Below are 27,744 nucleotides of genomic sequence, written 5' to 3'. Positions count from 1 at the left end.
AGTTTTTTTTTAATGTTTGTTTATTTTTGAGAGAGAGAGAGACAGAGCATGAACGGGGGAGGGTCAGAGAGAGGGAGACACAGAATCTGAAACAGGCTCCAGGCTCTGAGCTGTCAGCACAGAACCCGACGTGGGGCTTGAACTCACGAACCGCAAGATCATGACCTGAGCCGAAGTCGGACGCTTAACCGACTGAGCCACCCAGGCGCCCCTCAGGGAGAACTTTGAAAGCACCTAGAAGATACTTTTCTGGTCGATAGTAAAAATTGAAGCCTTCTGACGTCAGCTTTATTTTAATTTAATAAGCACTTAGTACTTACACTTCTGCGCCCTGTATATTTATTTGCCTAATCCTCACAATAAGCAGGCACTATGACTATCCCCATTTTATCAGTAAAGAGCCTGAAGCACTGGGCCATGGAGTCTGCCAGAATCCCACACACAGCTAGAGGGTTTCAGGATTTGAACCCAGGAGATCTGACTCCAGGATTCATGCTCATAATCGCTGTGCTACAGTATCAGCTTCATCCATTCAACATTTAATAGGCACCTACTCTATGCCAGATACATCAATATGCATGGGGAATGAAATCACAGTGTTAGGGAAGTGATCGAGGGTTTAAAAAAATTACAGAAATGTGCCAAATCATTCAATAAAGTGAATTAAACAGAATGGATACACTTCAACAGGAGCATAGAGGATCTAGCAGTTAGGAGTTAAGTCCTGATTCATAACCTTCAAAATAAAAACCAAATTTGACTCCTGGTCACTTCCATCACCACCTGGTCGCCAGATATTGCAAAGCTCATCTGGATTATTAGTGACAACAGCCTCCTCTCTGGCCTCCTGCTCTTGCCCTCTGTCCACTATTCTCTATACATTAACCTGAGTGATCCTTTTTTTTTAAATGTTTATTATTTTTGAGGTGGGAGGGAGTGAGTGAGAGAGGGGCAGAGAGAAAAGGGGAGGGGCAGAGAGAGAGGGAGACAGAGAATCCAAAGCAGGCTTTCTAGTGGAGAGCCTTATGTGGACCTCAATCAGTGGCCTCAAACTCACCAATGGCCTCATACTCAAACTCACCAACCGTGAGATCATGACCTAAAGTGACATTGGATGCTTAAGGGACTGAGCCACCCAGGCGCCCCAGCTAGAGTGATCTTTTTAAAAAGTGACTTAGGTTCCTCACAACCTCCCCTCTGCCCCCCACCCTGGCTTCTGTCACACTGAGAATAAAATGCAAAGCCATTCCATGGGCTGCAAAACCCTGTGCGATCTTGCCCCTGCCTTTGTTCACTGTCCCCGGTGCCCGGAGCACCAGCCGCTGGCCTCTCTGCCCTCTGTGGAGAACACTGAACCTGCCCACCCCAGGGCCGTGTGGCTGGTCTTCACTGTGTGATCTTCCCATGCATTCTGGTGAGCGTCTCTCCCTGATGTCACTCAGGCCCCTGCTCAAATGTCACTCTTCCAGGAGACTTCCTTCAAACACTCTCTTTAAAAGGATGCCTTCCCCTCATCAGTTACTCTACTAAAGGACACTAAATCTGCTTAATTTTTCTTTCTGGGATCTGTCACTACCTGACATATTCAAAGTGCATTTCCCTCCGGGTTTCTTGTCTGCCTCTCCCACTAGAATGTAAGTTCTATCGAGTCATAGCCTGTGCTTTGTTCATCTTGCTTTCAGAAGACCCTAGAAAAGTGCCTGGACATAATAGATTCTCAATAAATTGCTGAATACTTGATTGATTGAAGGAATTGTTTTAAGAGGTCAAGAAGGCCTCCCTGCAAGTGGACAGTTGAGTGTCACAGGGTAAGTCAGAGTTTGCCAGGCAGACAAGACAGAGGAAAAGCATTCCAGACAGAGGGAACAGCATGTGCAAGATTTCGAGGCAAGAAAGCCAGAGGGGTTTGTGTAATCTTGTCACTTTCTTCACTCTAGACGTGTTGGGGACTCCGACTACAGTGATGGAGAAGAGGACTTCTACTACACTGAGATCAAGCTCAACACAGACTCCGTGGCAGATGGACTGAGCAGCCTGGCCCCGGTCTCACCTTCTCAGTCCCTGGCTTCACCGCCTACTTTCCCCATCCCAGATTCAAGCCGAACAGAAGCTCCTTGTGCCAAAACTGAGACGAAATTGATGACGCCCTTGAGCCGCTCAGCTCCCACCACCCTCTACCTCGTGCACACCGACCATGCTTACCAGGTAACTTGCAAAGGACCGTGAAGGTAATCACCTCGACCCCTGACCAAAAGGAGTAGTGTTCTGACCTGTGAGGGAAGGGTAACCCAGGGGAAAAACAGCATCACGCACGGAGCCCCGTAGCTGAGTTTGTTATTTCTTCTCCTTTTAAAGCCCAGATCTCACACAAATGGGACCCTAGGGGCTCTTTGGTTCCCCAGTGCTGACTGAAGATCCAGCCCCTTAGAGGTGTTCATAGGATTAAAATCCTTAATACTGTAAAGCTCTCAGAAGGGTGCCTGGCACACGATCTGTTAAACAAAAATAAATAAATAAATGAAAAGGTAAGCATGGAAAAGCTCAGAATGGCCCTGCACCCCGGATCTGGGACTTCATGCCCTGCCTTCTGAATTGGTAACTAACTCTCATGGATCAGAGCGGTGATTATCAGTGTTCCCCACATCAGCAGTGTCAGCATCACCGGGGAACTTGTTAAAAATCTAAATTCTTGGGACGGCCCCAGACCTACTGGACAGAAGCTAGGGGTGGGGCCCCACCATCTGTATTGTAACAGACCCTCCGGGATCTGCTTCACTCTAAAGTCTGATAAGATCGTAGAGACAAACCCTGCAAACACAGGACGTGGCTCCTTTTCCCCACACAGTTACTCTTTTAAACATTGGTGTGTTTTGAGGAGCCTGGGTGGCTCCTAAGCGTCGGACTTTAGCTCAGGTCACCATCTCACGGTTCGTGGGTTCAAGCCCTGGTGTCAGGCTCTGTGCTGACAGCTCAGAGCCTGGGGCCTGCTTCACATTCTGTGTCTCCCCCTCTCTCTCTGCCCCTCCCCTGCTCATGCTCTCTCTCAGTCTCTCAAAAATAAACAAATGTTATATAAAATTAAAAAATAAACATTGATTTGTTTTAATGACATTTCATAATATTCAGATTTTAAGAGAGCATTTTTTCCATAATTCTCAGACTGCCTTATGCAATATCTTTAAAAAATCTCCTGTCTGTACTTGTTAATTGTGTTCTCCTACCTTTGTTTTATAAACACTTTCCATATAACTGAATAGTATTTGACTAAATCGAGGCACCAAATTTGTTTTAACCGTTCTCTTATTGTTAGGTATCTACTTTTTAGCCTCTCCAGTCTTTCCACGATCATTACTAACTGTACTGTGAAACCTCTGTGCCAGTACCTTTTTTTTCCCTTCTGAATTCCCAGAAGACTAATTACCGAGTCAGAGGATACAACACGAACAGCTTATGGATCTTGCTGTGTATTGCCAAAATGTTTTCCAGTGGTGCCAGTTACAAGACCACTGTCACTAGCACCTATATTTATAATTATTAAAACTAAACCTGCGGGGGAGGCTTTCAGATATGTATTTAGTAGACTTACACTCAAGAGCAATGGAATACAGCTAATTATTAAAGTAGTAGATGCAATAAATCTCATTGCTGACTCTTGTTATGTTGGTCAAAAAGAATTTTTGTTTGTCAGTGTTACGTTTAGAAACACTGGCTCAAAATCATGGGCTTGAACCAACTGAAACTATTTTGCTCATCTGTATGACAGTTGGAACATGCAGTAGGTGATCTGAAAGGTCCTTCCCAAACCATTTATTCATAATATTGGGATTTTTCTGTTCGTAGACATTATAAATGTCCAGCATAGAAAATATTATCTTTTTTAATGTTTATTTTTGACAGAGAAAGAGAGAGAGCATGAGTGGGGGAGGGGCAGAGAGAGGGAGACACAGAATCCGAAACAGGCTCCAGGCTCTGAGCTGTCAGCACAGAGCCCCACATGGGGCTCAAACTCACAGACAGCAAGATCATGACCTGAGCCGAAGTCAGACATTCAACCGCGACTGAGCCACCCAGGCGTCCCTAGCATAGAAAGTATTAAAAGCACAAGCAAATAAAGAAAATTCATCCCCTAATCCCAACAACAAGAAAGCCCCTTGGGTAATACTTTTTGTATGTCCTTCAATGTGTTCTGTGTGTGTGTGTGTGTGTGTGTGTGTGTGTATACACATTTTTTAAAAAAAAAAGGAATTTATTGGGGTGCCTGGTGGCTCAGTTGGTTAAGCGTCTGACTTTGGCTCAGGTCACGATCTCGCGGTTTGTGGGTTCAAGCCCTGCTTTGGGCTCCGTGCTGACAGCTCAGAGCCTGGAGCCTCCTTTGGATTTTGTGTCTTCCTCTCTCTCTGCCCCTCCCCCACTCACACTCTGTCTCTCCTTCAAAAATAAATACACATTTAAAAAAATTTTTTTAATGTGGAAAAAAAAAGGAATTTATTGTAGTACTGTTTCTCTTGTGCTTTGTTTTTGCTGTTTAATATAGAATGAACATTTTCCCATGCCATTGTGTATTCTTCAACAACATCAGGCTCTGTGGGTATATTACCCACTTCCCTATTATTGGACATTTACGTTTCCAGTTTTTTGCATAATACATAGTTCAGCAGTGACCATCCTCATAAAAATTAAAAAATTACCCTCCTGAAATGTACCAATTTACAAACCCAGCATCACTGTATAAAACTATTTCCCAATTTGATAGCGAGGCATTGTGTTTTTCACACAAATAGTTATATGTTCTAAAATAAGTATATGTATGTATAATAAAATCTGTTTTCAAAAATAATCAAAAACCTTCTCCTTTTATTCCTTAGACTGCCAAGACACATAAAAAGTTGATTTCTAGCTATTCTCTTTGACTATGTTTAATCTCCTCCTGTTGGATATTTAGTCTAAGTTATTAATACAGCTGAAATCATGTTTGAGGCCCTACCTAGGCAATGATGGCTTAAGACTCTGAGGAAAAATGTTCTTTCATAACAGTGTTCTGTTTTCTGTATAACAGGCCACGCCCCCTGTGACCATTCCAGGGTCGGCCAAGTTCACCCCCAACGGCAGCAGCTTCAGCATTTCTTGGCAGTCTCCTCCAGTTACCTTCACAGGCATTCCAGTAAGTAGAAAAATAAAAAGCCAGAAATCTGGTCAAAGCTGAACATAAATTTGGAGAACAAATTGTCAAAACACGCAAGGAAACGGCAAAACTCACAATGCCAGAAGTACTCTCTTTTTTTTTAATTTTTTTTATTTTCCATAATTTACTTATTTTTTATAATTTACATCCAAGTTAGTTGGCACATGGTGTAGCAATGATTTCAGGAGTAGATTCCTTAAGCCCCTTACCCATTTAGCCCATCGCCCCTCCCACAACCCCTCCAGCAGCCCTGTTTGTTCTGTATATTTAAGAGTCTCTTATGTTTTATCCCCCTCCCTGTTTTTATATTATTTTTGTTTCCCTTCCCTTATGGTCATCTGTTCTGTGTCTTAAAGTCCTCATATGAGTGAAGTGATATGATATTTGTCTTTCTCTGACTGAATAATTTCACTTAGCATAATACCCTCCAGTTCCATCCACGTAGTTGCAAATGGCAAGATTTCTTTCTTTTGGATTGCCGAGTAATACTCCATACCACATCTTCTTTATCCAGTCATCCATCAGTGGACATTTGGGCTCTCTCCATACTTTGGCTATTGTCGATAGTGCTGCTATAAACACGGGGGTGCATGTGTCCCTTTGAAACAGCACACCTGTATCCCATGGATAAATGCCTAGTAGTGCAATTGCTGGACCATAGGGTAGTTCTATGTTTAGTTTTTTGAGGAATCTCCATACAGTTTTCCAGAGTAGCTGCACCAGTTTGCATTCCCAAGAAGTACTCAATTTCTCAACTGGTATCTGTAAACTCTTCAGCAATGTGTTTCATAGACCAGCCCAGCTTCTCTGTGAAAAAGGTGTGATGACTGGCATTTTGGAAAACTAGGAGAGACCTGCAGCTATTGATAAACAACTTGTTAGAAATATATCAAGATTTTTTGTGTTGGTGGCATAGTTGTATGTTTCCAAAAGGCTCTGTAGAATCAATAGCTGAACTCAGATGCTGAACATAATAAAAGAAAAAGACCCTGTAATGAATAATATTTACCATTATGAGTAACTTTATAAAACTTATGACTCTGAAATTATTATTTGTGGGTATGCCAATTTGGAAGTCCAAAAATAACATAAATTGAAATAATGTTTTTTCCTCCAAAGCTTGAATAATCCATGCTGATGGATACTCTGAAAATAAATGAGTGCTGAACTATGCAATCAGGTTTTAGTAGTATATAAGAATTGATTTGACATATTAAGTGACTGCTGTCTGATAAATCACCATGAATTAACTTGATTCCTAACCATTCCTTTAAAAATATATTGGGTCTTTTATAGCTTATCACAGAATATCCACAGGCCTACACACTGTTGATGCCCACAGTGGTTTAGAACTCCTGATAAGGTTCACAAAGTGGCTTATGATAACAGATATTAACCTTATTCTCGCCTCTCCGCCCTCTCCCCAAGGACCTCACAAAAGCTTCTTATTGTCAACCACTGGCAGCTCCCAGAGGTTTCCAGAAAATACTAAGGCCTCCTACAGGGCTGATAAAAATGAAAGCGGCTCAGTCAGTTATGCTGTGCTCTGTCGATGAATATTTATTAAATTCCCAAGGAGAATAGCCAACAATAAAAAGCATCCTGCTGGCAGCAATTTGGGAATTTGTGGAGTCCAGAGAATACTCCTGGAATTTGATTTTTAAATAATAATCGAGGGTCTGGAGTAATTATGAAAGTCGCCTGCCTCATCCAATGGTAGTATCAGTTTTACTCCTGGAAAGAACAGTGATCTACTGAAGAGGGTGTCAGAGGTCAGCAATCAGTCCTTTGGGGGACTTTTTTTTTTTCTTAGTAGACATAAAAAGACCCAGAGTGGTTCTCGATATCACATTTGAGACAACCCTTCTAACCTAGAAAGGCAGCTATAATTACAGAATTATAGAAACTCACTGTTCTGAATCCTGTTAATTCCTATCTTTGATTTGAGAAGAATTTTCAAGAGTATACACCATATTGCTTACCTGGTGTATAAACAAGTGTAACATGTGGGTGGAACAGTCCAGTTCAGGCTTCTTTTCAGGTTACCTCTGTGACCAACCAAAATGCAATTTCTTTGCCTTTGCTCTGTTAATTAAATCATCTCCTTCTGAAATACAGAGAAATCACTCTGAGTGGTTTTGTACTAGCTACATGTCCTCCAGAGTTCCTAAATGTCTTACACAGTAAGATACCAGCCAGGACACCTTCTATTGTTTATTTTCCGGCAGTGAAATCTTCTCTGCTGTGAACACGGTGTCTATCTCCACCTTCATCTCAATGCCCTAGATTTTTCAAAGTCCCTAATTTCATTGGTTACCAGGGACATTTTAGACAAGAACTTTGACGTAAAGTATATAGAGTGGCTAGGTTAACTAGGTATCCCACTCAAATCCCAATTTAGCTTCTGATTTATTCTTTCACGAGAGAATTCTCAATCTATCTGGTTGTGTAATGTTTCGGCCAACCCTTTAGACTGTCTTAGCAGCCATTCCTATTTAAAAATAAAGATATGGGGAGGGGATGCTATTTTCCAAGGCTTTGTTTTACCCTAGGAAGAAGGCTCACTATTCAAAACGTTCTTTATGTTGCTAAATTACCTATCAATCCTTTAAAAAAAAAAAAAAAAAAGAAAAGTGGGTACGGGGCACCTGGGTGGCTCTGTCGGTTGAGCCTCTGACTCTTGATTTCAACTTGGGTCATGATCTCACAGTTCGTGGATTTGAGCCCCACATCAGGCTCTGCACTTAGTGCAGAGCCTGCTTGGGATTCTGTCTCCCTCTCTGTCTCTCTGTCCTTCCACTTTTCTCTCTCTCTCTCTCTCAAAACTAAATATTTTTTTAACACAAAAAAAAATCTTTAAAAAAATGAAAAAGTGGGTGCATACTGTGTGTCTCCTTTGACTGAAGGCTGGATCTTAAACTCCACGCCACACAGACACAAGACTGGCACACGTCCACTGACTAGGTGCCAACAACTGTCCAGGAAAGTTAGTCCATCCCTAGAAGATGGGGAGCCAGGGTGAATTTAAGAGCATATGAATTCCTACCTTCTAAATTAATGTAGTAAGGGTTTCAGACAGAAGCTCTAAACATTTTCAATTATAATGAATTGGTGTTAGTGACGGCCTCAACCATATCCAAACTGAAGAACAAAGCAGTTTCCATTTTATAAAATGCTCTTTAAAGAACACATTTCTCTTTGTACCCCAAAACAAATGCCCTGAGGTTGTCAGCTCCATTTAAGGTTTGGTTTTTTTCCCCGCGGTATCTTGGAGACCTGGAAGGGGGGGGAGGATGCTTTTATATGCTTCCTAGAGAATGGAAATAATCTCCTTCTGAGAAATCCCAAGGTTTGCAGGATTTTATTTATTCATTTGCCTACACTAGATTTCCTGAACACTGGGCTTTAATAAGTTCCCTGGGTAAGACCTCTTCCCTGAGGTGTGGTGGAGAAGGCTGTTCTGCGTATTTACAAATGTAACTGGAGGTTCACTCTTTTTTAGCCGAAGGCTGCAAATGTACAGGTAGGCAGAAGACCCTCATTAATTACAGCATTCTTTGAGCTGTTTTTCCCGAATGACCCCGTCTTTTCTTCTAATTATCTACATTCTTTTCTCTGTCTTTTCATGACAAAAAGCTGAGAGTTTTTGGCCCCTGTATGAGTCTGCCCATAATGCCATAACACAATATCACAGACTGGATTGCTTTAAACAACCAAAATGTATTTTCTCACAGTTCTGGAGGCTAGGAGTCCTGGATCAAGGTGCTGGCTAATTCAATGCCTGGTGAGAGCTCTCTTCGTGGCTTGTAGAGGGCCACCTTCTCACTGTGTCCTTACATGGCCTTTTCTGTTGGTGGGGGCAGGGGGTGGGGTAGAAAGAGAGCCCTTTGGTATCTCTTCTAATAAAGACACCAGTCCTACTGGATCAGGGTCCCACCCTTTTGACCTCATTTATCTTTAATTACTTCCTTAAAGGCCCTGTATCCAAATATAAGCACACAAAGGATTAGAGCTTCAAAATATGAATTGGGGGGGGGGGGGGGGGGGGCGGGGACAACACAAACATGCCGTCTATAACAAGCCCAGGCAAGCAAGAGCTAATAAACCTGCTATCTAAAGGCCATTCCTGGGGCGCCTGGGTGGCTCAGTCGGTTAAGCGTCCGACTTCAGCTCAGGTCACGATCTCGCGGTCCGCGAGTTCGAGCCCCGCGTCGGGCTCGGGGCTGATGGCTCAGAGCCTGGAGCCTGCTTCCGATTCTGTGTCTCCCTCTCTCTCTGCCCCTCCCCCGTTCATGCTGTGTCTCTGTCTCAAAAATAAATAAACGTTAAAAAAATAAAATAAAATAAAATAAAATAAAGGCCATTCCTGGAGGCTTCAGGCTGAAAGGAGGGTCTCCTAACCTAAAATAGCAATGCTTAATTGTTAGATATTTACCTGTATTTTTTTTAACACCTTGATGGAGGAGGATTCAGAAATTCAGAATAGTATGTTATAAGAGGTTACAACCAAGACAAGGATGTGGTTTTCTTCCATTTGAGAGATAGAAAACCACAAAGAAACGAACCTTCCCCAACGTGTTTACAGATGGACACAACATTCTTATTATTGCTCTGGTTTGAGGCTCAGATGCAAATCCTGACTCTGGCATTTACAAACTGTGACCTCTAGCTGGTCACATGACCTCTCTTAATCAATGTCCTCGACTGTAATCTACCTCATAGAGTTGTATCGTTGAGCACAGCGCCTGGCACTGGCTGACACTGGAGTATTTACGATCATTGCTGCCTGGGACGTGTCTCATTGCTGTAAAACAGAGGTCAGAAGTGGATTCTATTTGGGATTGACGGATATAACACACATATACTGAACCTGTGAGAGAGATTAGCCATGATTTTTGCAGACTGAAGTTCTTTCAACTGAAATCATATCGAATCAGCAGAAAGACTAAGGCATATACAGTCCTCCATGCTTCCCAGGCTATGTGGGAAATTGCATTACTGTGTGAGATGTGCATTCACAGCAAGGAAGTCTTGCCGGGAGTCTTCAGCCCGTGTGAAGCACGGAAGGACCAAACACCCCCACCCCGATGAGCCCCACGAAGCGCTGCCCCACGACCTCCGCCGAAGCCCACGTAAGGAGCTGAGTCCTTAAGGACCAAAGAAAATCTGTTCTCTAGAAAAAATAAAAAATAAAATGTACTCTATAGAACATGCCCCCAAATAGAACTTAGAAATGATTAAGATATAAAACCGATAAGAATTGACAAGTGGAGACCACTGGGAGAGAGGGCCACAGTAATGCTGCGCAGGGCTTTATCTCAGCGCACACCACGCTTCCCTCAGCGGCGTGGCAGGACGGAAGAACGGAAGGAGCAGGGCCCGTACTAGTTCCTTCAGAACAGCTCCAGCGTCAGCCGGTACGAGACAGCCTGTGTTCAGGTGCCGCCCCGGCACTTACCGTGTGGTGGCTTACTTCACTTCACTTCTCCGCTTCCTTATTGAGAAGGTGGAAATGACAGCAGTGCTGCTTACCCTGGGGTCTCTGTGGAGATGAAAGCAGATAGCACTCACAGGCACTTGGTTTAACAGGCGCTCGGCAAGTTACCACTACTGCTACTTTCTCTGGGATGCTGTGCAGGCCACCTCCCTGCTCGAAGTCTAAATTATCTTATCTACAAAATGCAGATAACAGCGCTCCCTTGCAGGGGTTTTGTGAGGATGAAAAGAAATCATAAATCACCTAGTAGCCCGCCTTTCACATTGGCGAGAGCTAAATACACGTTAGTTCCCTACACCGGCCACCACCTCTCTGTCCCACCCGCAGTCCCCACTAAAATGAAAAGCTGAACCGTGACTGTCTTGCTATTAAAATTGTCGAGAAAAACCCACAAGTGAGGTCATATTGATCCTCACGCAGAACGGATCTACACGCCAGCGTGTGATGTGGGTCCTGGTTTCTCCTGTGTCGTGCCCCGGAAAACCCAGGTCTGTCGCTGCTGGACAGGACAATAACACACATGTCCAGAACTCCCAAGTTAAGAAAGCCATCGGCAGGAATAAAGACTGTAGAGAGGGGTTATTCCTGCAGTCGGTCCGTATTCCTCAAACGGTGTTCCTGGAATTTTCAAACACCTGGACCTCACTCCCTTCTCAAACCAACCACACCACCAGTTTTCTCATGTCTGTAAGTGGCCCACCGGCCCTGCAGCTGCCCAGGCCAGCACCTAGGACTCCCCCTTGATCTCTCTCGATGCATCCCTGATTCTTCTAAAGATTTGTCCTCGTTTTTTCCCATCCTTCACCGAGTCCTAGATCCTGCCTGATCCTGCCATAAATCCAGCCACTTCTCACCACCACTGCCACCCCCTTGTCTAAATCGCCGGTACATTCTTTCCCCCCAAATAGTGCAAAAGCCTCTAAACTAGACTGCAGGGCTTCTCTCCATACTGTCTCCAATTCACTCTCAAAGGAGCCAAAGCATTAATCAGACGTCTCTCTTTCTTAAAATTCTCCAATGACTTCTCTGGCCCTTAGAATGATGTTCAACTCAGGGATGCCTGGCTCAGTCGGAGAGAGACTCTCTCTCTCCCTCCCTCTCTCTGTCCCTCCCCCACTCATGCATGCGCTCCCTCTCTTTCTCTCTGTCTCTCAAAAATAAATGAACATAAAAAAGAAAAAGAATGACATCCACCTAAAATTCGTCCATCCCAGCCAGGAGGCTTGCCCTGAATCTACCGCCTCCTGCCCTCCCACCCCCAACTTGCACACCGTGTGTCTCCTGGCCCCCTTGGCACTCTGCACCTGCAGGCCTGTGCCATTGTGCTCCCTTTCTCCAGAGTGCCCAGGAGATAAAAGGCAACCCCTCAGGGGCCTTCTCTCACCACCTTCAATAAATAAACGTCCTCTCCCTTGATGATGCTTTGCCTCTTGGCCTATTTTATTTTCTTTAGGCACTCATCACTAAAATGATCTTATGTGTTTGTATTTCTTGTCTGTCTCCCCACTAGAATGTATGCTTTATAGGGGCAGAGACTTGGTATTGTTCACAGCTAGGTACCCACAATCTAGAACGGTGCCTGGTGCATAGTAAGTACTTCATAAATACCTGTTGAATGAAGAGCACCCTATCATCTCATATCACCCAACACAACAGGGGTGTGGCAGTTCTGCACAATTTAGAACCTTCCACATTATCCCCAGCTGATGTCATGTCAACTAAACCTCTCCTAGTTCTCTTGCTAATAAGGCAGTATTCTTCAGATTCTATGAATTCTACAATTTTTAAATTTTTTTAATTGTCTTGACCATTTAACAATGCATATGAGCACATTCTAGATCACTATGGTGGCTGTGAACTCTGAAGCCTTCACTCCCTCTGGTCTGCTGCTATGCACACTGGTCAGGGATGGGATGTGGAGTAGGTGGGGGGAGGGTAGATTCAGCTCCTGGAAAGGCCTACATAGCTGTCTAAATCAAATGCATATACTGAACTCCACAGCTTTTGTTTAAAAAAAAAAAAATGTGTGTTAACTCACTTCTTCTGGCCCTCACTCCTACCCAGCCTTAGCAAAACAGTAAAGACCAATGGTACAGAATAATTCAGAATCATAGCAACAGTGGTTTAAACTGCTAGGTTTTTACTTAGCTTTTTAATTTTTTAAATTAATGTCTAGGAAAATAATACTGATGTATATTCCTTTGAATTGGAAGAAAACAAAAAGTGCTAGTATCTATACTAGAGAAATTCAGTCCTATAAGTATGCTTTAGGAATGTTCCCATGACTGTCAGTCGGTCATGGTACTTTGGTACTTCTGTGGCCATGTTGGCGTCTAGATAATTAAGTTTCTAAATTCATTAAAGGTCTGCACTTCTGTTTATGGCAATGTCATATATTTACTTGGAATACCATTTATCTTTTCTTATAAAAATTCTTTTTTTGTAGCTGTTGAGAATCCCTGGTGCTGGGAAGATCTTTAGCATTATGAGAGCAGGTGATGCAAAGGGACGGGTAAGAAATGCCAGAGGAATCCAGAACAAGAGGCCCTCCTGCTATTGTGACTGAGAGGCAGAGGTGTAACAGGGTGAAACACATGCTCTGGCATCAGGTAGAGCTCAACACAGAGCTGGCCCTGCCATTACAAGTTCCATGACCTTGGCCAAGTTATTTAACCTCCCCATGCCTTGGTTTCCTCATCTATAAAGTGGGAACAAGCATCGTACTTACCACGTGGGGTAGTTGTGAAAATGAAAACTATTGTCAGCGAACCTGGCACGTAGCGAATGCTCAGTAAGTATTTCAAAAGTCAATAGATGACTTCTGTTCTTGACTTTCTTGGGCTCTTTGCTTCTAGACTTTATTCCTGTTTGGATCCTACAGTCTGCTGTGTGGATGTCTCATGCAAGAAGCCCTTTATTTAGGGGGTGTGAATGATCTCTTAAAGCAAACAGGAGGCCAAGGTCCACGTTGTGGTATTCCCATTGACTAGCCTTCTAATTTGAGATAACTCTCTTCACCTCTCTAGCTATTTGCCTTTTTTCAAAGGTAGATCATAAGCCTTACAATAGGTGAGACTATACTTTAAGGTTTGGAATATTATACAAGTGAAAATATGTTACTATGGGCAACCTGGAATGCACGCATGAAGTCATGAAGATTTTTGAAGTATTGATTGTTGTCCAGTCTTTCCTGTTTGGGGAGGCATTTAAATTCACCTTTAACCTGTGTCTCTGTGAACAAAGCACTTCATTTCTGTGGCTGATGGTCAGGTGCCATGGCCCATGTGGCAAGGGCTAAATAAATGCACAGTGAGGAGAACCCGCCCCATCAACTTTCTTTTCCATGTACTTACCAGGTGTCACCAACGCATAATCGTCCGGTGGGCACGGGAGAGCAGAGACAGCACACACACACCGTCTTGTCCTCGCCACCCAGAGGGACGGTCAGCCTGAGGTATGACTGCTTGAAGCTCCACACTCCCCATCTCGAGGGAATCTGCTGAGAAACAGAAGAACAGCAAGGAAGAGAGAAACCAGACATACGATCTTCCATAAAATTTCTCTGGAATGGACAAAACACCCTTTCTTTTGTTCCCTTGGTTTTCCCCACCCAGATATTATTAATGAAGATTTATTGTTTTGTGGTAACAGTTTGCAGTGAGTTTTCTCGCAGAATAGGTACTGGTGATTACTGGGTCTATTTAAAGCCATATTTGCACTAACCTCTGTATTAAGAGAACTATAAGGTATAGTTTTTAATGTACAGATCAAGGAGAAAATCCTCAGGATTCCCTTAACCAGAATGCTAGAAATTTGAAAAGCAAGAGAGCACTTGAAAGTACCTATTTAAAATGTAAAAGAAGAAACCTCTCTACTGGTATTTTTTTGTATTTACTTGCTTAATTCAATTTTATGAAGATGGCCAAATGGATGTGCCCACAAATGAACAAGTAGAAGCTTAAGAGTTAGAGTAGCAAATTGTGGGTGCCTGGGTGGCTCAGTTAAGCGTCTGACTCTTGATTTGAGGTCAGGTCATGATCCCAGGGTCGTGGGATCGAGCCCCAAATTGGGCTCCAAGCTGAGCGTGGAGCCTGCTTGAGATTCATTCTCTCTCTCTCTCTCTCCGTCTCTCCCTCTGTCCCTCTGCCCCTCTATCCTGCTTGCGCACACTCTCTCACTCTCTAAAATTAAAAAAAAAAAAATTAAAGAGCTTTGGTAGCAAATTGTAATAGCTAAGTGTAGTGGCCATGAAAACATCCAGCACATTAAAGTCCAAAGCTGGTAAAAACCCCTACTTTGTTTCTTAACATTGTTTCTTACTCTTTCAAGGGACCTCAAGGCCTCCGTAGAATGAATGCCCTGAATCAGTCCCACAGAATAAACGTTCGTTGTCTGTTTTACAGAAAGCCCAGGGGAGAAGGCAAGAAGTGCCGGAAGGTTTACGGCATGGAGAACCGAGACATGTGGTGCACAGCCTGCCGCTGGAAGAAAGCCTGCCAGAGGTTCACTGACTGAGGAGAGAGGCTCACCAAGCGGGCGGCCCAGGGCCCTGCTGCCCTCGCCTTCCACTGCGGGTTTGGGAAAGCACTTTTGCTTCTGAACAAAATACACTTGAAGCCCAGGAAAAGCACTTCCAGGAAACTTGGTGGAATTACAGCAAAAAAATAAGGTCACCACCCTCCACTGCTCCTGCTCAGAATCCAGCCTGGAGCGGCTGTAACTATTTTTTTTTCCTTGAAAAGAAAAGTCAGCTTTTTTTTGCTGTATGCCTAGGTCTGCAAACTGTGGACTTCCGTAGCAATGGAACCAACAAAGCCCCTTTTACCTAGAAAGGAGGCATATTTTGATAAGCTTTCTGAATAATGCCATTTCTGAGATTTTTTGACATAGTAAAAAAAAAAAAAAAAAAGCGACGCATTATTCAGTAGCATTTGTACAGAGAACAACACTTGCTTTCATCGTGAATACTATTTTCCCTGTTTTCCATTTGACTTCCTGGAGCAGTGCACATCATGATGTGTTGCCGGAAAGTGCAGCACTCTGGGTATCTCTTCTATGTCTTGTTTGTTTGTTGTGTTTGGAAGAATGGCCCCAGACCGAACCGTGGCTTGGAGGGTCCCAGATGGCATAAACCTGAAAGGAGATCACCAGCAGACCTCAGACCCTGAAGCTGAGTTCAGGACATCCCGCTGTAACGTTGGGAATATCTAGGAGTCTTCCTCAGATTTCTAAGAAGCCCTTCCTCCGAGAGGTGGCTCGGCTCATTCTCTACCTGTCACAGCTCTATCAACGACTGGCACAGGTAGCCACCTGGGTAAGCCTCGATGCTTCTTTCAGGGATGCAACACGAGCCGCAGCACAGATCCATTTGTCACTGCTTGTGTGACAGTGCTGTTGCCAGGTTAGTGGGTTGTCGGGCCGTCCCTCAAAACCCCACCACTGGCTGGTTTCAGAACAGGTAGAGAATTCCGACTATCCCAGCAGGTTTGCTGTAGACAGCGGAGTACAGCCTAACACATCCCCCTCTGTTCAGAAAGACATGTGAAGTCAGCAAACCGACGTCCATTCTGAGTGCACTTTCACAGGTTTTATGCTTTAGCATGTCTGGGAGATGGGTTGATGGACAATACAAACGTGATCTGAGTACATGGAAGGTCCAAAACTTTGTTTTTCTTATTCAAATACCGGCACTGTTCGCTTAGAATTTGCTCAGAGGGGAACGTACAGAACACCAAAAGGAAAATGCATGTGGGTATAGGAATCTCTCAATTTAGTAGGACCAGGGCTTGCACTGTGTTGCATTTAGCAGGTTTCCTAGCCTAGTATGTTTGTTTGTTTTGGTGGTAGTGGTGTGGGGGAGGGAGTAGTTGTCACGTTCTATATGTACGCTCATCGTCTGTCTGTCCTACTCTCGATTGCCCTGCTAAAGAGTTACTTCTCCTATACCTATGCAAAGGATTAAGAGCACCTTATAGGATGCACTGTGTCAGGATGGGGAGCCGACGATCAGCCATAGGAATGTTCAGTGAAATTGCACAGAGGAGAGGTTAATATATGTTTAGAAATTGTACATACACGTTTGTTTTAGAGTTGAAAGAAGTCAGTTAGGAATAGCAGAAATCCTTTTCCTTTTAGAAGCAAGGGAAATAGAAGGAGGTTTCACAGTGTAATAGCCACAACTTATACATTCATAGATTTTGGCAATTTTATTTTGTAAGCTTTCATGTGACTTTTTAAATATTATTCCTCAAAAGAGATCCTATTTTCCTCCTTCATTTATTTTTCTCTTAAAAACATGTATTTCAAGAGAGCAGGAAAAGAGCTTCCTTTACCTTCATGGGTAATTGAAAATCATGTTTAATTTCATGATTTCCAATCAATAGTAGCCACAGCACCAGCTATAATGTGTGTTTTAGTATTTATGAAGTCAGCCAGGAAAGGGCATATTTTTTTAAGGGCAGAAGTGTATTCGTATCCTCAACCCCAGCATGTCTTTTCTCCTCCCTGGAGTCCTCTTGCTTCCCTACAGGCACCCTCTGCTGTGACATGATGCTCCCTCTGGCCTGGTCCGGGAGGCTTGAGCTGTGGGTGGATTGCCCCGTGGCCACAATGAGTCCAGAGCCAGTGAGCCACTCGAGCAGGTTCTCCATGTACTGAAATGATGGCTGGGATGCAATCCTAGAGCAGAGGTTTTTCTCTTCGGCAAATCTCCCTGGCTCTTGATCCTTGGATTAATTAAGTCCCTCATCAAAAACAATTACAGTGATGAGGGGCTAAATCTATCCTCCCCACCTCCCAGAACTTTGGGACACAGGGAAGGAGAGGTCTTTGTCCTGGAGGGAGGTTTTGAGGCTGCGCCCTAGAGATGCAGCACATGATTCGTTCTGAGCTCTGGCCTGGAGGAGCCACGCTCAGTCCTTACCTGGGTTTTTGCCAATGCACAGGTATAAGCAGAAGCGTACAGCTGAATGCATCTTCCCTGGGATTTCTTGTCCTTTCTAAAGGCTTCTCTACACATACTCTTCTGCATCCCCAGTCACGTGGGGACTCCTTTCTGCCTACTGGCCCCGGTCTCTGGGTACTTTCTTCTCTGGCACAGGTGTGCACAGACCGTCGGTCCCTTCCTGCACACACAGACATCCGTTTTTTGTACCAAGGCACGTAATAACTAGAGAACCATCAAAATTACCTGGCTGGCCTTGGGAAAAAAGTGACTAACTTCTTTGCAAGCCACCCAGAAAGCTATGAATTGCAATATACAGCACTGATTGTAAAAGCCAAAATTACAGGAAAAAAAAAGACATACAGCCATTTTGTTATATTTTGGAACTAAATTAAGTGCCAAATTAAGCCCGACATTCGTTTTATGCCATCCCTGTGGTACCACGTTCTTTTATGTCTTCATTTGGCAGGGGGAGGCAGGGGGTGGGTGCAAAGGGCAGTCCCATAGCATGCTGGCTGGTTAACCAGAGCTCCGTCCATCCCACGGATCTCAGAGACTTGTCTGTTCAAAAGGAATGGCCATACTATGGATTCTGGACCCAAAGTATTTCTAAATAAGGCGTGCTCTAGCCTTTTGACCTTTCTCTCCCTTGATACTTCTTCCTTCAGAAAATAGTTCTCATCTCTAAGAAGGCATTTCATAATAACGGACAGGCATTCTTCAGGTAGCTGCAAAGAGAGTTCATCATCCAGCAGTAGTTTTAAGCCTTAGTCCTTCCCAGAGGACGTGCACCCAATTTATGGGCAGCAGTGTGACAAGCTGGAGAAGACACCCAGGTAGCAAGTGGGTGGATTGGAGGCCAGAGAGGAGACACAAGAGGTCCATGGACATCTGGCTCCCACTCACCTTGTTAATGCTGATCGGCCAGTGGTGACTGTCCCTGGACACCTCGGAGGGAGCTGTCATGTCGTCCCTCCAGGAGCAACTGCCACTCCCGTGCACATCTCTAGTGGGCACGGACCTCCCTCCACCTTACTTGCCGGAAAGTTTCCTCTCCTGGTTGGTGAAAGCCAGGGTCAGGAAGAAGGCAGTGGGTTTCTGAACGGGTGCGGGCTCCGCGGTGAAGTGCCTGTCAGCAGCTCCGTGCACCGGGGTGCCCTTTATTAGGTGATTCCCTGTCCAGTCACAACTGTGTTGCAGACGAACACTTTCAGTAGAGAACGATGGGTGTTGCAGTTCCTGGGCTTTCCAAAATCTTCTTAAAGAAATAGTCACACGAATGGTGCAAAAGATTTCTGAGACCGAAATGCCTCGATCCCATTTCAAGATTGTCTGCGTTTAAGTCGGCTGCCTGCGGTGTCACACCAAGCCACGCTTTTGAAAGCCGCCCTGGGTTCCGGGTTCCGTAGTAGCCAGCACGGCTGATCTGAGTCCTCCTTCATCCGGCTTCACCGGAAAACAAAAGAGCAGCATTCACTTGCGAATGTTTAGAGGCAGGTGGCAAGAACTGTACATATAGGAGAGGATACCTTGAGAATAGTAGCAAAATACTGTAAATAATATTCATTTCCTCAGGGAAAATTAAAGGGTATGTGAAAGATAGATCTGGAAGATCCTTAGAAAGACTTTTATTATCTCTAGAGTCTTTCCCAGTCAGAACAGTTTGGGTGGTATTTTTGTTTTTAATGAACATAATTATTTCAAGACAAATTTACATGAAGTGGACAACGTCAACTTTTTGAGGAGCAGTGCTCTATGGAAACGAGCGGTTTCTTTGTAGCTGACCTGCAGTCTAAGGCTGACATTTGAACCACAGGCACAGTCCCTGGTGGGTATTCACAGACTGGTGTAAGGCTTTTTCTGAATGTAATTGTGAGTCCGAAGCCTCAGTGTTCCTTTTCATAATCACCCGGTTGATGACTGTACACAGAATTCTGTAGGCGAAGGTGTTAAAGACATGCACTTTGCATTAATAGCATGTTAAGGAGCAAACTTCCATGGACTTTTGTGGACAAGGTGCTGCTTTTTCTCATGACCCTGTAGAATTTCTATTGCCCACATCAACTGTAGCATTGACCTGTATGAAGACAGGGAAGGATTTGTGCATACAAATGAATGGAAACAGAGCCGAATTCATGAATATGGATGAGGCTGTGGATCATTTTGGAGAAGACGCTGGGTACATGGGTCAACTGGAAATTTCATTTCTCTAAGAAAATAACCCTACCAGCGGCACATACGCTCTCCCTGTTCCTCATACCTGTGGGGATTCCTCTCTACTGGAACTGTTCCGTTGTGTCTTTTTGCATTGTAACTTGTCGAAGCAGAAGTTGGTAAATAAAATGAGATTAGCACTTTTAGGTACCAATTGTATCACTATGTAATACACACCAAGAGAGCAAGGAAGTATAAACTGCATTTAAGACCAACCGGTTTGCTTATTGCGAGTGACTCTGAAAAAGCCCATACCCAATGATATACATGCTTTAAAAGGTGTACCTATCGTAGGACCAGAAATCAAAGTGGGAATCTTACTTCTGGTCCTATTTTGTAAATAGTTGCTTTTTTTTTTTTTTTTGAAGACAATCTCATGTTTTATAACTTCTCATGTGGGTCGGAGAATCACAATGGTAATGTGTTATATCAAAATGTAATCTTAAATACAATAGTAATTATAACTTAATTTTCCAAATAAGACAAGAAATATACTGCTTTAGGCTTCTACAATTCGGAGAGACATGACACTTTTATAATCAGCATTGGTACTTCTCAAGTAAACAGAACTGGAAATATTTTACAAGATGCAGTGTTTTGTAATCACAAAGAACATGAACATTTTGTGGGAAATGACCTTGGTTTTATACATTGTAGCTTATTTTTTAAAATACAGTACTTACCAGACAGGAAGTCTTAATATTATAAGCAATTCCTGCTCTCCAAACAAAGGGCTATGCCTCTTTTAAGCAAGTGTTTTTGATGCATATCTTTTCAATTAACCCTCTGCAGCAAGGGTAGAAATGCAGATCAGATGGAAAGATTATTACAAGAGAATCAAGATAGCAACAGCTACTCCTTTTATCATTGCCAGTGTGTTTTCAAAGGATTATGGGAAAAGACACTTTAAGAATCAACCATATGTATCTTAAATGGGAAAATATTAATAGATATGCTTGTAAGCAATGGGAGAAACATTCTTTAAATTCTTTAGTGTAAAATGAGATTCTGTCACAAAGACCAGCTTACCACAAACCTGCATTTAACTAGCAACTATCATTTGCTGGTAATTCCTGAAATCATGGTATTGTAAGCCCAAAGATAGAATTTTTAGGTGATCAGTGGTGTTTGAGATAATTTTTTCCTCAGCACTAACTAAATAACTTTAATTTTCTTATCAAAGCAAGTGCTTGATTTTTCACAAGAGGAACAGACATGCCAGGTTGCGATCAGAAAGTCACTGTATTCCCAAGGGAGAGAGCCATGGAGAGTCTATTAACTGCACAAATAGTTTTGAGCTTTGCCAAAACCATTTCATAATGCTGTACAGTTTCTTCTAGCCCACTCACTGTTAAAAAATAAATAAATAAAGCATCTTCTCTTTCTAAGATGTCAGTAACTCAAAAACTAATTAGCAGTATGCAGATAACATCAAAAGACAAGCTGGCATAGAATGACCGTATATCCATTGGGCAACTCCTGTGGAGTGGTCAGAGGGTCACTCAGACCTTGCTTTCAAATAGCTTTTAGAATGTGCACCCATGAGGACTAGAAATGCACGGAGATATGGAAAACCACGCACAGCCTCGGCTCCTGGTCTCTGAGATGAGGCAGTCTGCAAATCTCTATCTTTATAGTCCCTTGAATATCTCCATTGTTAGCATTAAATCCCCAAGAAGTGTTCACTGCTCTATGGTTTTGAAGCAAATGAGTCTTGCTTCATTTTTCAATAGAGGCTTCCTGATGGTTTATAGCAGAAGCCTTAGAAAAGCCAGGCAGTATCTGTAAATGAACGATTCAGATCAGGCAAAACAGGGACACCACAGAATGGTAGAGATCATTGTGAGCCAGACCGCCCATGCACCCACTGCATGGGGCACCCAGCTCCAGACAATCAGAACCATGCAGAAATCAGGCCCAGGGCTGCTAGATCTTCTGACTCGGAAATACGGTGTTACGTGACATTTAAGTGTTGACAGCTAACTCAAATTCTTGGCCAACACTGTACAGACCAAAGAGAACCCACACGGGGCAGACGGCAGCCTTCGGCCACCGGTTTCATCTCGCGTTCCATGGGAGATGTTGAGGAAGGCACATCTCACATTCCACGGCCATCGGGTCAACTTCCTCCCTCAGCCCCACAAACTCACTTGTGGGCACAATCTGGGCAACTAAAATCAAAGAAATCATTCTCATGGAAGACTTGAATATAAAAATACAGTATCCTTAAACTAGCCTTGCCTCTGATCAAAATACGCTGAAGTACTATCCAGCTCCCCCCCAGGCCAGGCCTCAAAGCATCAATTGAATAACTGTCATCCCAACTTCAGTTTTCACTACCGTGACCACTGTGATGAGGGGCTGGCAAAGAGCAGCCTTATGCCTTCAAGAAGGCAGCCAGGAGCCCCTGCAGCTGAAGACAGCCCACTTTGCCTCCTCGTGCCAAAGCCCTGTGCCAGCCCCTCCACACTCCCTCCCGCTCCATCCTGCCTCGTGAGTCTTCATTCCAGGGTGAAATTTCCATTATTTCATCTCCCATATAGCAACATCCTGGCTTCAGACCTGGTAGGTACTTTAGAATGTCCACTAACCCCAAAGTGGAGTTTTTCCACATAGAGAACCCTAGTATCTTTGTCTGAGGGCAAAGACGAAATGGGAATAAATGTGTCATGGAAAAAATTAGAAGCTGCTGCTTTTGCTTGGGAGGACTAAGTGACTTCCGGCTGTGTCTTACACCAGAGTCCTGATGGTGTTGGCATCGTCGCTAACCCTTTCACACATATAATAAAGTAGGGGTCTTTCAGAGACACTATTTCATTTGACCTTCCTAAGCATCCAGGGCACAACAGGGATACTTAGGATCACCTCCAAGGCCAACCCACAATAGTCTTAAATCTGTGAGTCAGCCTTATCACTGCCCAAAAGGAGGAGGGGAAGCGCTTGGAAAGCACTGGCTCAGACCTTAGTCTTCCAGACACTAACCCTGAAAAGATCCAGGGACCCACCACGTTCCCATCCTTTCAGTCCATCTTTCCGCATGGAAACAAAGAGCATACTCATTCACACGGTCACATGCAAACTCAATCCTCCCTACTGTATCCCTTTAGGGTGCTGCTGTGCCCCCACTCCCTAAGTTCCCACCATCTAAGTGGTTAATTACAGGAGTTTCTTAGCTAACGTGATGTTCTGAGTAAACGTTTTGACTCCTTGGGGAAAAAAAATTATTTTGCTAACATGCAACGCTTATTATCCATCTAAAGGCAAATTGATGCCAGAAAATTTTAAAGCAGCTCAAAATTACAACTTTTCATGATCCAATCAACAGGTACTGTCAACTCAAAGTTGGAAATACCTGGTAATATGGTTAAGTCACGTTAAAATACGAATGCAATTTAAACAACACCGTCAACGCCTGAGATTTCTGTCACCATGAGGGACTAAAATGCTGTCCAGAGATGAACAGGCTGCTTCAGGCCTTCGCCCTGTCGTTGGCCAGGCTTCACATCATGAGGTTAGGGTACTCACGGGAAGTTTAGTCATGGAGCTAGAAGGGGCCTAAACCATTATGGCCTGCCACCTACTTCAGTAACAGGCTTTTTGATAAATGAGACTTGTATTATTTGTCTGGAAATACAGTGCTGGGGGAGGACTCTCCTCCTCTGCAGGAAAAGAAGTCCATTTTGCAATGGTTAGCACCAATGCCAGGTCAGTGGCGGGGCTGAGTGAACAAGAAGAAAGCTGAGGCTCCCAAAGAAAATAACTACAGATTTTGAAAGAAGGTAGAGACTGTGAATTCGATGCTCAAATTAAGGTCCTCGTTTAAAAAAAAAAAAAAAGTTATTTCATAGTGGGCGCCATTCACATAATTTTTAACTGCCAGCTTCCAAAGAAAGAATCCCCTTTATTTATGTTATGAAAATGTTAAGAATTCAATGCTTGAGTCCGATTAACTATTACATTTACTTACTAGGGGCGGTTCCCTAAATTTTTAATTCAGAAGATTCACCACAGTAGAAAGTAGCAACTCCTGAAAAAGGCAAGAGAGCAGTCATTAAAGAACAAAATTTTCTTTAAAAAAATATATATATAATAATAATAATAAAAGTTGCTCATCTATTTTCTTCTGAATTCTCTCTACATCTCTGACTAAAGAGGAAAACCAGGACTCTCGAGAAGAAATTGAACTTAGAACAGTTCCTGTTCTGGTGATTAGTTTCGTTTCCCCATTCTTGGCAATCTCCTTGTGTCCACTGGTGTGACCTTACTGAGGCCACGCTGTTATTATGTATGTTTGCCTCCAGAAGTTCCAGATTAAGCACCTTTGCTTCTGTGCTGATTTCTCACTCTTCAGTTAAGGTCCAGGGGGATAAACATCACTACGACTCATATGGGAGGCTCCGTGAGGCGACCCTCTTCTTTTGGAGAAAAATTTCCATCTGTCTGAACAGTCTTGGGTGTTCATTCAGACGGCAGGTCAGTCAGCACCCAACCTGCAACGCTCATCACAAAAGACTCGAACAGACTCGCCAAGAAAGAATGACAAGGCAGATACCTAATCATTTCACCTGGACTCAAAGCCTCCACGCAAGTCACCTGCCCACTGGGCCCGTCCACGGGGTGTGCCGGCTGCATGATCAGAACCAACATGGAAGGACAGAGGAAGAGAGCTTCACATTTAGTTTTTCTGGGCCCTGGCCTCCGCCCACAATTATACAGCATGAGAATGGACTTGTCCTCTGTTATGTGAAAGTGGCCCCTTCAAGGTATAATTGTTTTCACTTGGTGTTTACACAAGGAGAAAACTACTCCAGTTCTCATTGTTAAGCACTTGCCCCTCACCCTGGCGGAGCCCTCTTCCCATGCTTTGGGCACATGTGGCCAAGACAAAGGGGGAAATGGTAGAGCTTTTGGGGCCAGCAGTGCCAGAGCTGGGATTACCCCTCAGGGATCTACAAGTGTAGTGGAATTATAAACTGCCCCCCTCCAAAAACAGCATGCATCTCTTTGCAGATTACAAACCCTTGCTTTGCTTTTTTCGCCTTTTTATCCTATACTCTGCTAATTGGAAATCAATGACTGTGACTTGACCAAGCCCTGTGATGATAGCAAAGCCCCTTCCAAAGTATCCCGACTGTTTGGGGAACCTCTGTGATCACTGGTAGAAAGCTTTAGAATAGATTTAGATTTTTAGGAAAGAGCTCAATACCCCCAAATGTTCCACGACTTCAATAACTGAAAATGCTCTGGGTGTAAAATAACCCAGGAATGTGGATTATTTATGTTTTAAAAAAATGTCATTAATCAATATTTTCCTACAACGCGACCTAGAATTCCTATTTTTGTAATTAACGGTTGGACGATGGTCAACCATTTAAGCATATGCTCTCTGGAATAACCAGATACTAGTGTAGTTTCCAAAGTGTTTCGTGTCTCAAAATCTATATACTTAGAGGAAGAACTCAGGATAAGAAAAAAATCGCTAGGTCCCAAAGGGTTCATGACTATCATCAAATGCAACTGCCAAGTGGCCTGCGGTCATCTTTTTCAAATGAGGGGCCTGGGGAGTAAGAGAACAACAGTTATCACAAACCCTCCATTGCCCTTAGTCCACGATAAGGTTTTTAAAAAACTCTGCTTTTAAAAATTAAGCCATCTTTCAAATTGTTTTCTATACCAAATCTAAAATATTAAAATGAAATTATAAAATATTTCAAATGGGGTATTTACTGGAAATGCTGTCAGTAGAAAGCATTGCTTTTTAGTGCCTGCTAAACAGGTAAAGATGGACGAAAGAGAAAGAAGGAGTCCCTTCTGTGTGATGCCAGGGGTAAAATGACAGGCGTTAACTAGTAACTGGGCACTAATTCAAAGCAATGTGGCGATGCTATCCAATTTTTACAGATCTTTTGAAATACAATCTTACCACCATTTGGGGGTAAGTACTTGCTTACAAAAATCTTTAATATTAGTGAATGAATGTATGAAGCTACAAACTATGCATTTTCCAAGAGTAACGTGTATTTTATATCAAATCCAAGTAAATTTTTTTCATAGACTTATCACAACCACAAATTATGAAAATAAACTTGAATGCATAACATTGTGGGAATGTGGGACTCCCATCTATATTCTTCCAGCTGATATTTTTAAAGACAGTGCATTGAAACTTCAGGCTCTAAACAAATACAGCCATTAAGGTAAATAAATGGGAAATGGTTTATATGTTACTCCGTAAGCAGAAATGAGAAATGCTGGCTGTTACAAATGTGCCCAGTTTTTTAAAGGTGGATATTCTAGTAACACTGGATTAGCAGGCAAACAAAACTGCATAAAGTTAATGAGCATCGCATTGGATAAACATAGCATAGGTTGTGTCCGTTGTGTTTACTTCTCAATCTAATAACAAAAACTATTCTCCAAAGGGTTTGGGTTATACAGTTTCAAAGAACAAAATATAAAAATGCTGTCCAGCAAAGCAAATCATTGAGCTTTTTTCAAAATCACATGGAGATAATTACTTTACATGTCTGGAACGTCCATATAGAATATACACACGTTTCTTCAGCACTCTTGTTGATTTTGTATTTCTGTGAAACCTTTTCCAATAATTTATCCTTGCTCCTCAATCAGTAACTTCCTACGTTACTCAGCATGAAAACATATTCTTTCCTTCTTCTGACAAGGTTGAAATAAAGAACTCCAGTTCTCTTGCCGTTCTGGCTCTCTTCTACGTCCGTTGAGAAAGTTTCTCAACTGTTCGTAGAAATACGGAAAATATGGAAAAACGCACTTCTAAGCCTGGTACTTATGGTTATACTGGATATGTTTGCTACCTATTTAGAAGTTATTGGGGATGGGGACGTGTCTTTTTATATGATTTTTAGCCAAATTCAGATGTTCTGATACTCCACTTCTGAATACCTATCCGACTGTAAATACAGCCTGTGGAGGTTCAGGTTAATAAACCTTTCATGTGACTGTTCCTCAGCCATGCTCCTTGCCAGCTGTTGGCACACTGTACATAGATTTGTTGAATGTTTCAATGATGTTGTTTTTCTAAATGCTGTTCTCTAAAACAACTTTTTGAATGTTTTTTGCTTTCCATTGTTCGGGACTTTGTGTGTTGATTTAAAAAAAAAAAAAGTTTCCTAAATATTTAACACCAGGAAAAAGATTTAAAATAAACTGGTGCTAATTGAAATAGAAGAAACATTTCAGATTTGAAGACTTACAATATAAGATGTTCACACCAGTTAAACTATCTAAACTGCACTTTCCCGCGGGGACAGCTGTCATCTACCTGCAATGGGCATCAGGAGGACCACTGAATGTTTACAGTCTCTGTGGCCCATTTAAGTGTAAAATACAAAAATGGCACTGTCCCCCCAGAGTTGAGGATTTGCCGCATTGGTCCTATGGAAGCATTGAAGTAGAAGTAAAGGCTTATAGTAAGAATCAATTTAGTAATAGTCTTCTGGTCTTTGGACTTTCATGTTCTGTGATGCTTAGCTGTAACAATGAATATGGTGTTGCCAATGTAGTCTGACATCATCGTTGACCTGTACTTACTGCGTGTATGGTTCTACCTTGGGTTGCACTGGCACATGCCACGCCAGAACACTGGACTTTCAGTAAGACCATTCTGACTTCTACAATGTCCACACACATGAATTTAAATGCACTTGTAACTGGTTAATTACCATGGAGTCTAACTTCCACTTAATAAAAGTTTTTGTGTACCTGCTTCTATTTGGGGGCTATTTATTTAAGCAAAAAATAACTAACTAAATACCCAAGAAAGGCTCACCGAGGGTTTGAGGTTTTACCACAGTTGTAAAAATAATTTAAAACCAAAGGGATGTCTTCCCCGTATCAACGTTCACCATCAAGGCTATCTTTAGGAACGTG

The 27,744-nt window shown here is 43.0% G+C and overlaps 1 protein-coding gene across 2 annotated transcripts in view; it reads left to right on the top strand.

Moving 5' to 3' along the window:
• ZNF704 (zinc finger protein 704) overlaps positions 1 to 27,585 on the top strand; it is a 239,579-nt gene extending 211,994 nt beyond the window's left edge. Inside the window, exons 6-10 of one of the 2 annotated variants that reach the window (XR_013553520.2) lie at positions 1,938 to 2,205; positions 5,057 to 5,161; positions 14,036 to 14,133; positions 15,083 to 15,993; positions 24,188 to 27,585. Coding sequence is in view for 1 of the 2 variants with exons in the window: in XM_060610787.3 (XP_060466770.1) it covers positions 1,938 to 2,205; positions 5,057 to 5,161; positions 14,036 to 14,133; positions 15,083 to 15,194 (583 nt within the window). In the remaining variant the exon portion in view is untranslated. Of the gene's footprint in view, positions 1 to 1,937; positions 2,206 to 5,056; positions 5,162 to 14,035; positions 14,134 to 15,082 lie in introns of both variants that reach the window. The other variant, XM_060610787.3, reaches the window with a different exon arrangement.
• The last annotated feature ends 159 nt before the right edge of the window (positions 27,586 to 27,744 follow it).

This window comes from Panthera onca, chromosome F2 (genome assembly GCF_046562875.1).
Source record: "Panthera onca isolate mPanOnc1 chromosome F2, mPanOnc1 haplotype 2, whole genome shotgun sequence".
In the NCBI taxonomy this organism is placed as follows: domain Eukaryota; kingdom Metazoa; phylum Chordata; class Mammalia; order Carnivora; family Felidae; genus Panthera; species Panthera onca.
Note: the sequence above shows the minus strand (reverse complement) of the source record. Positions and strands in the feature narration are given on the sequence as shown.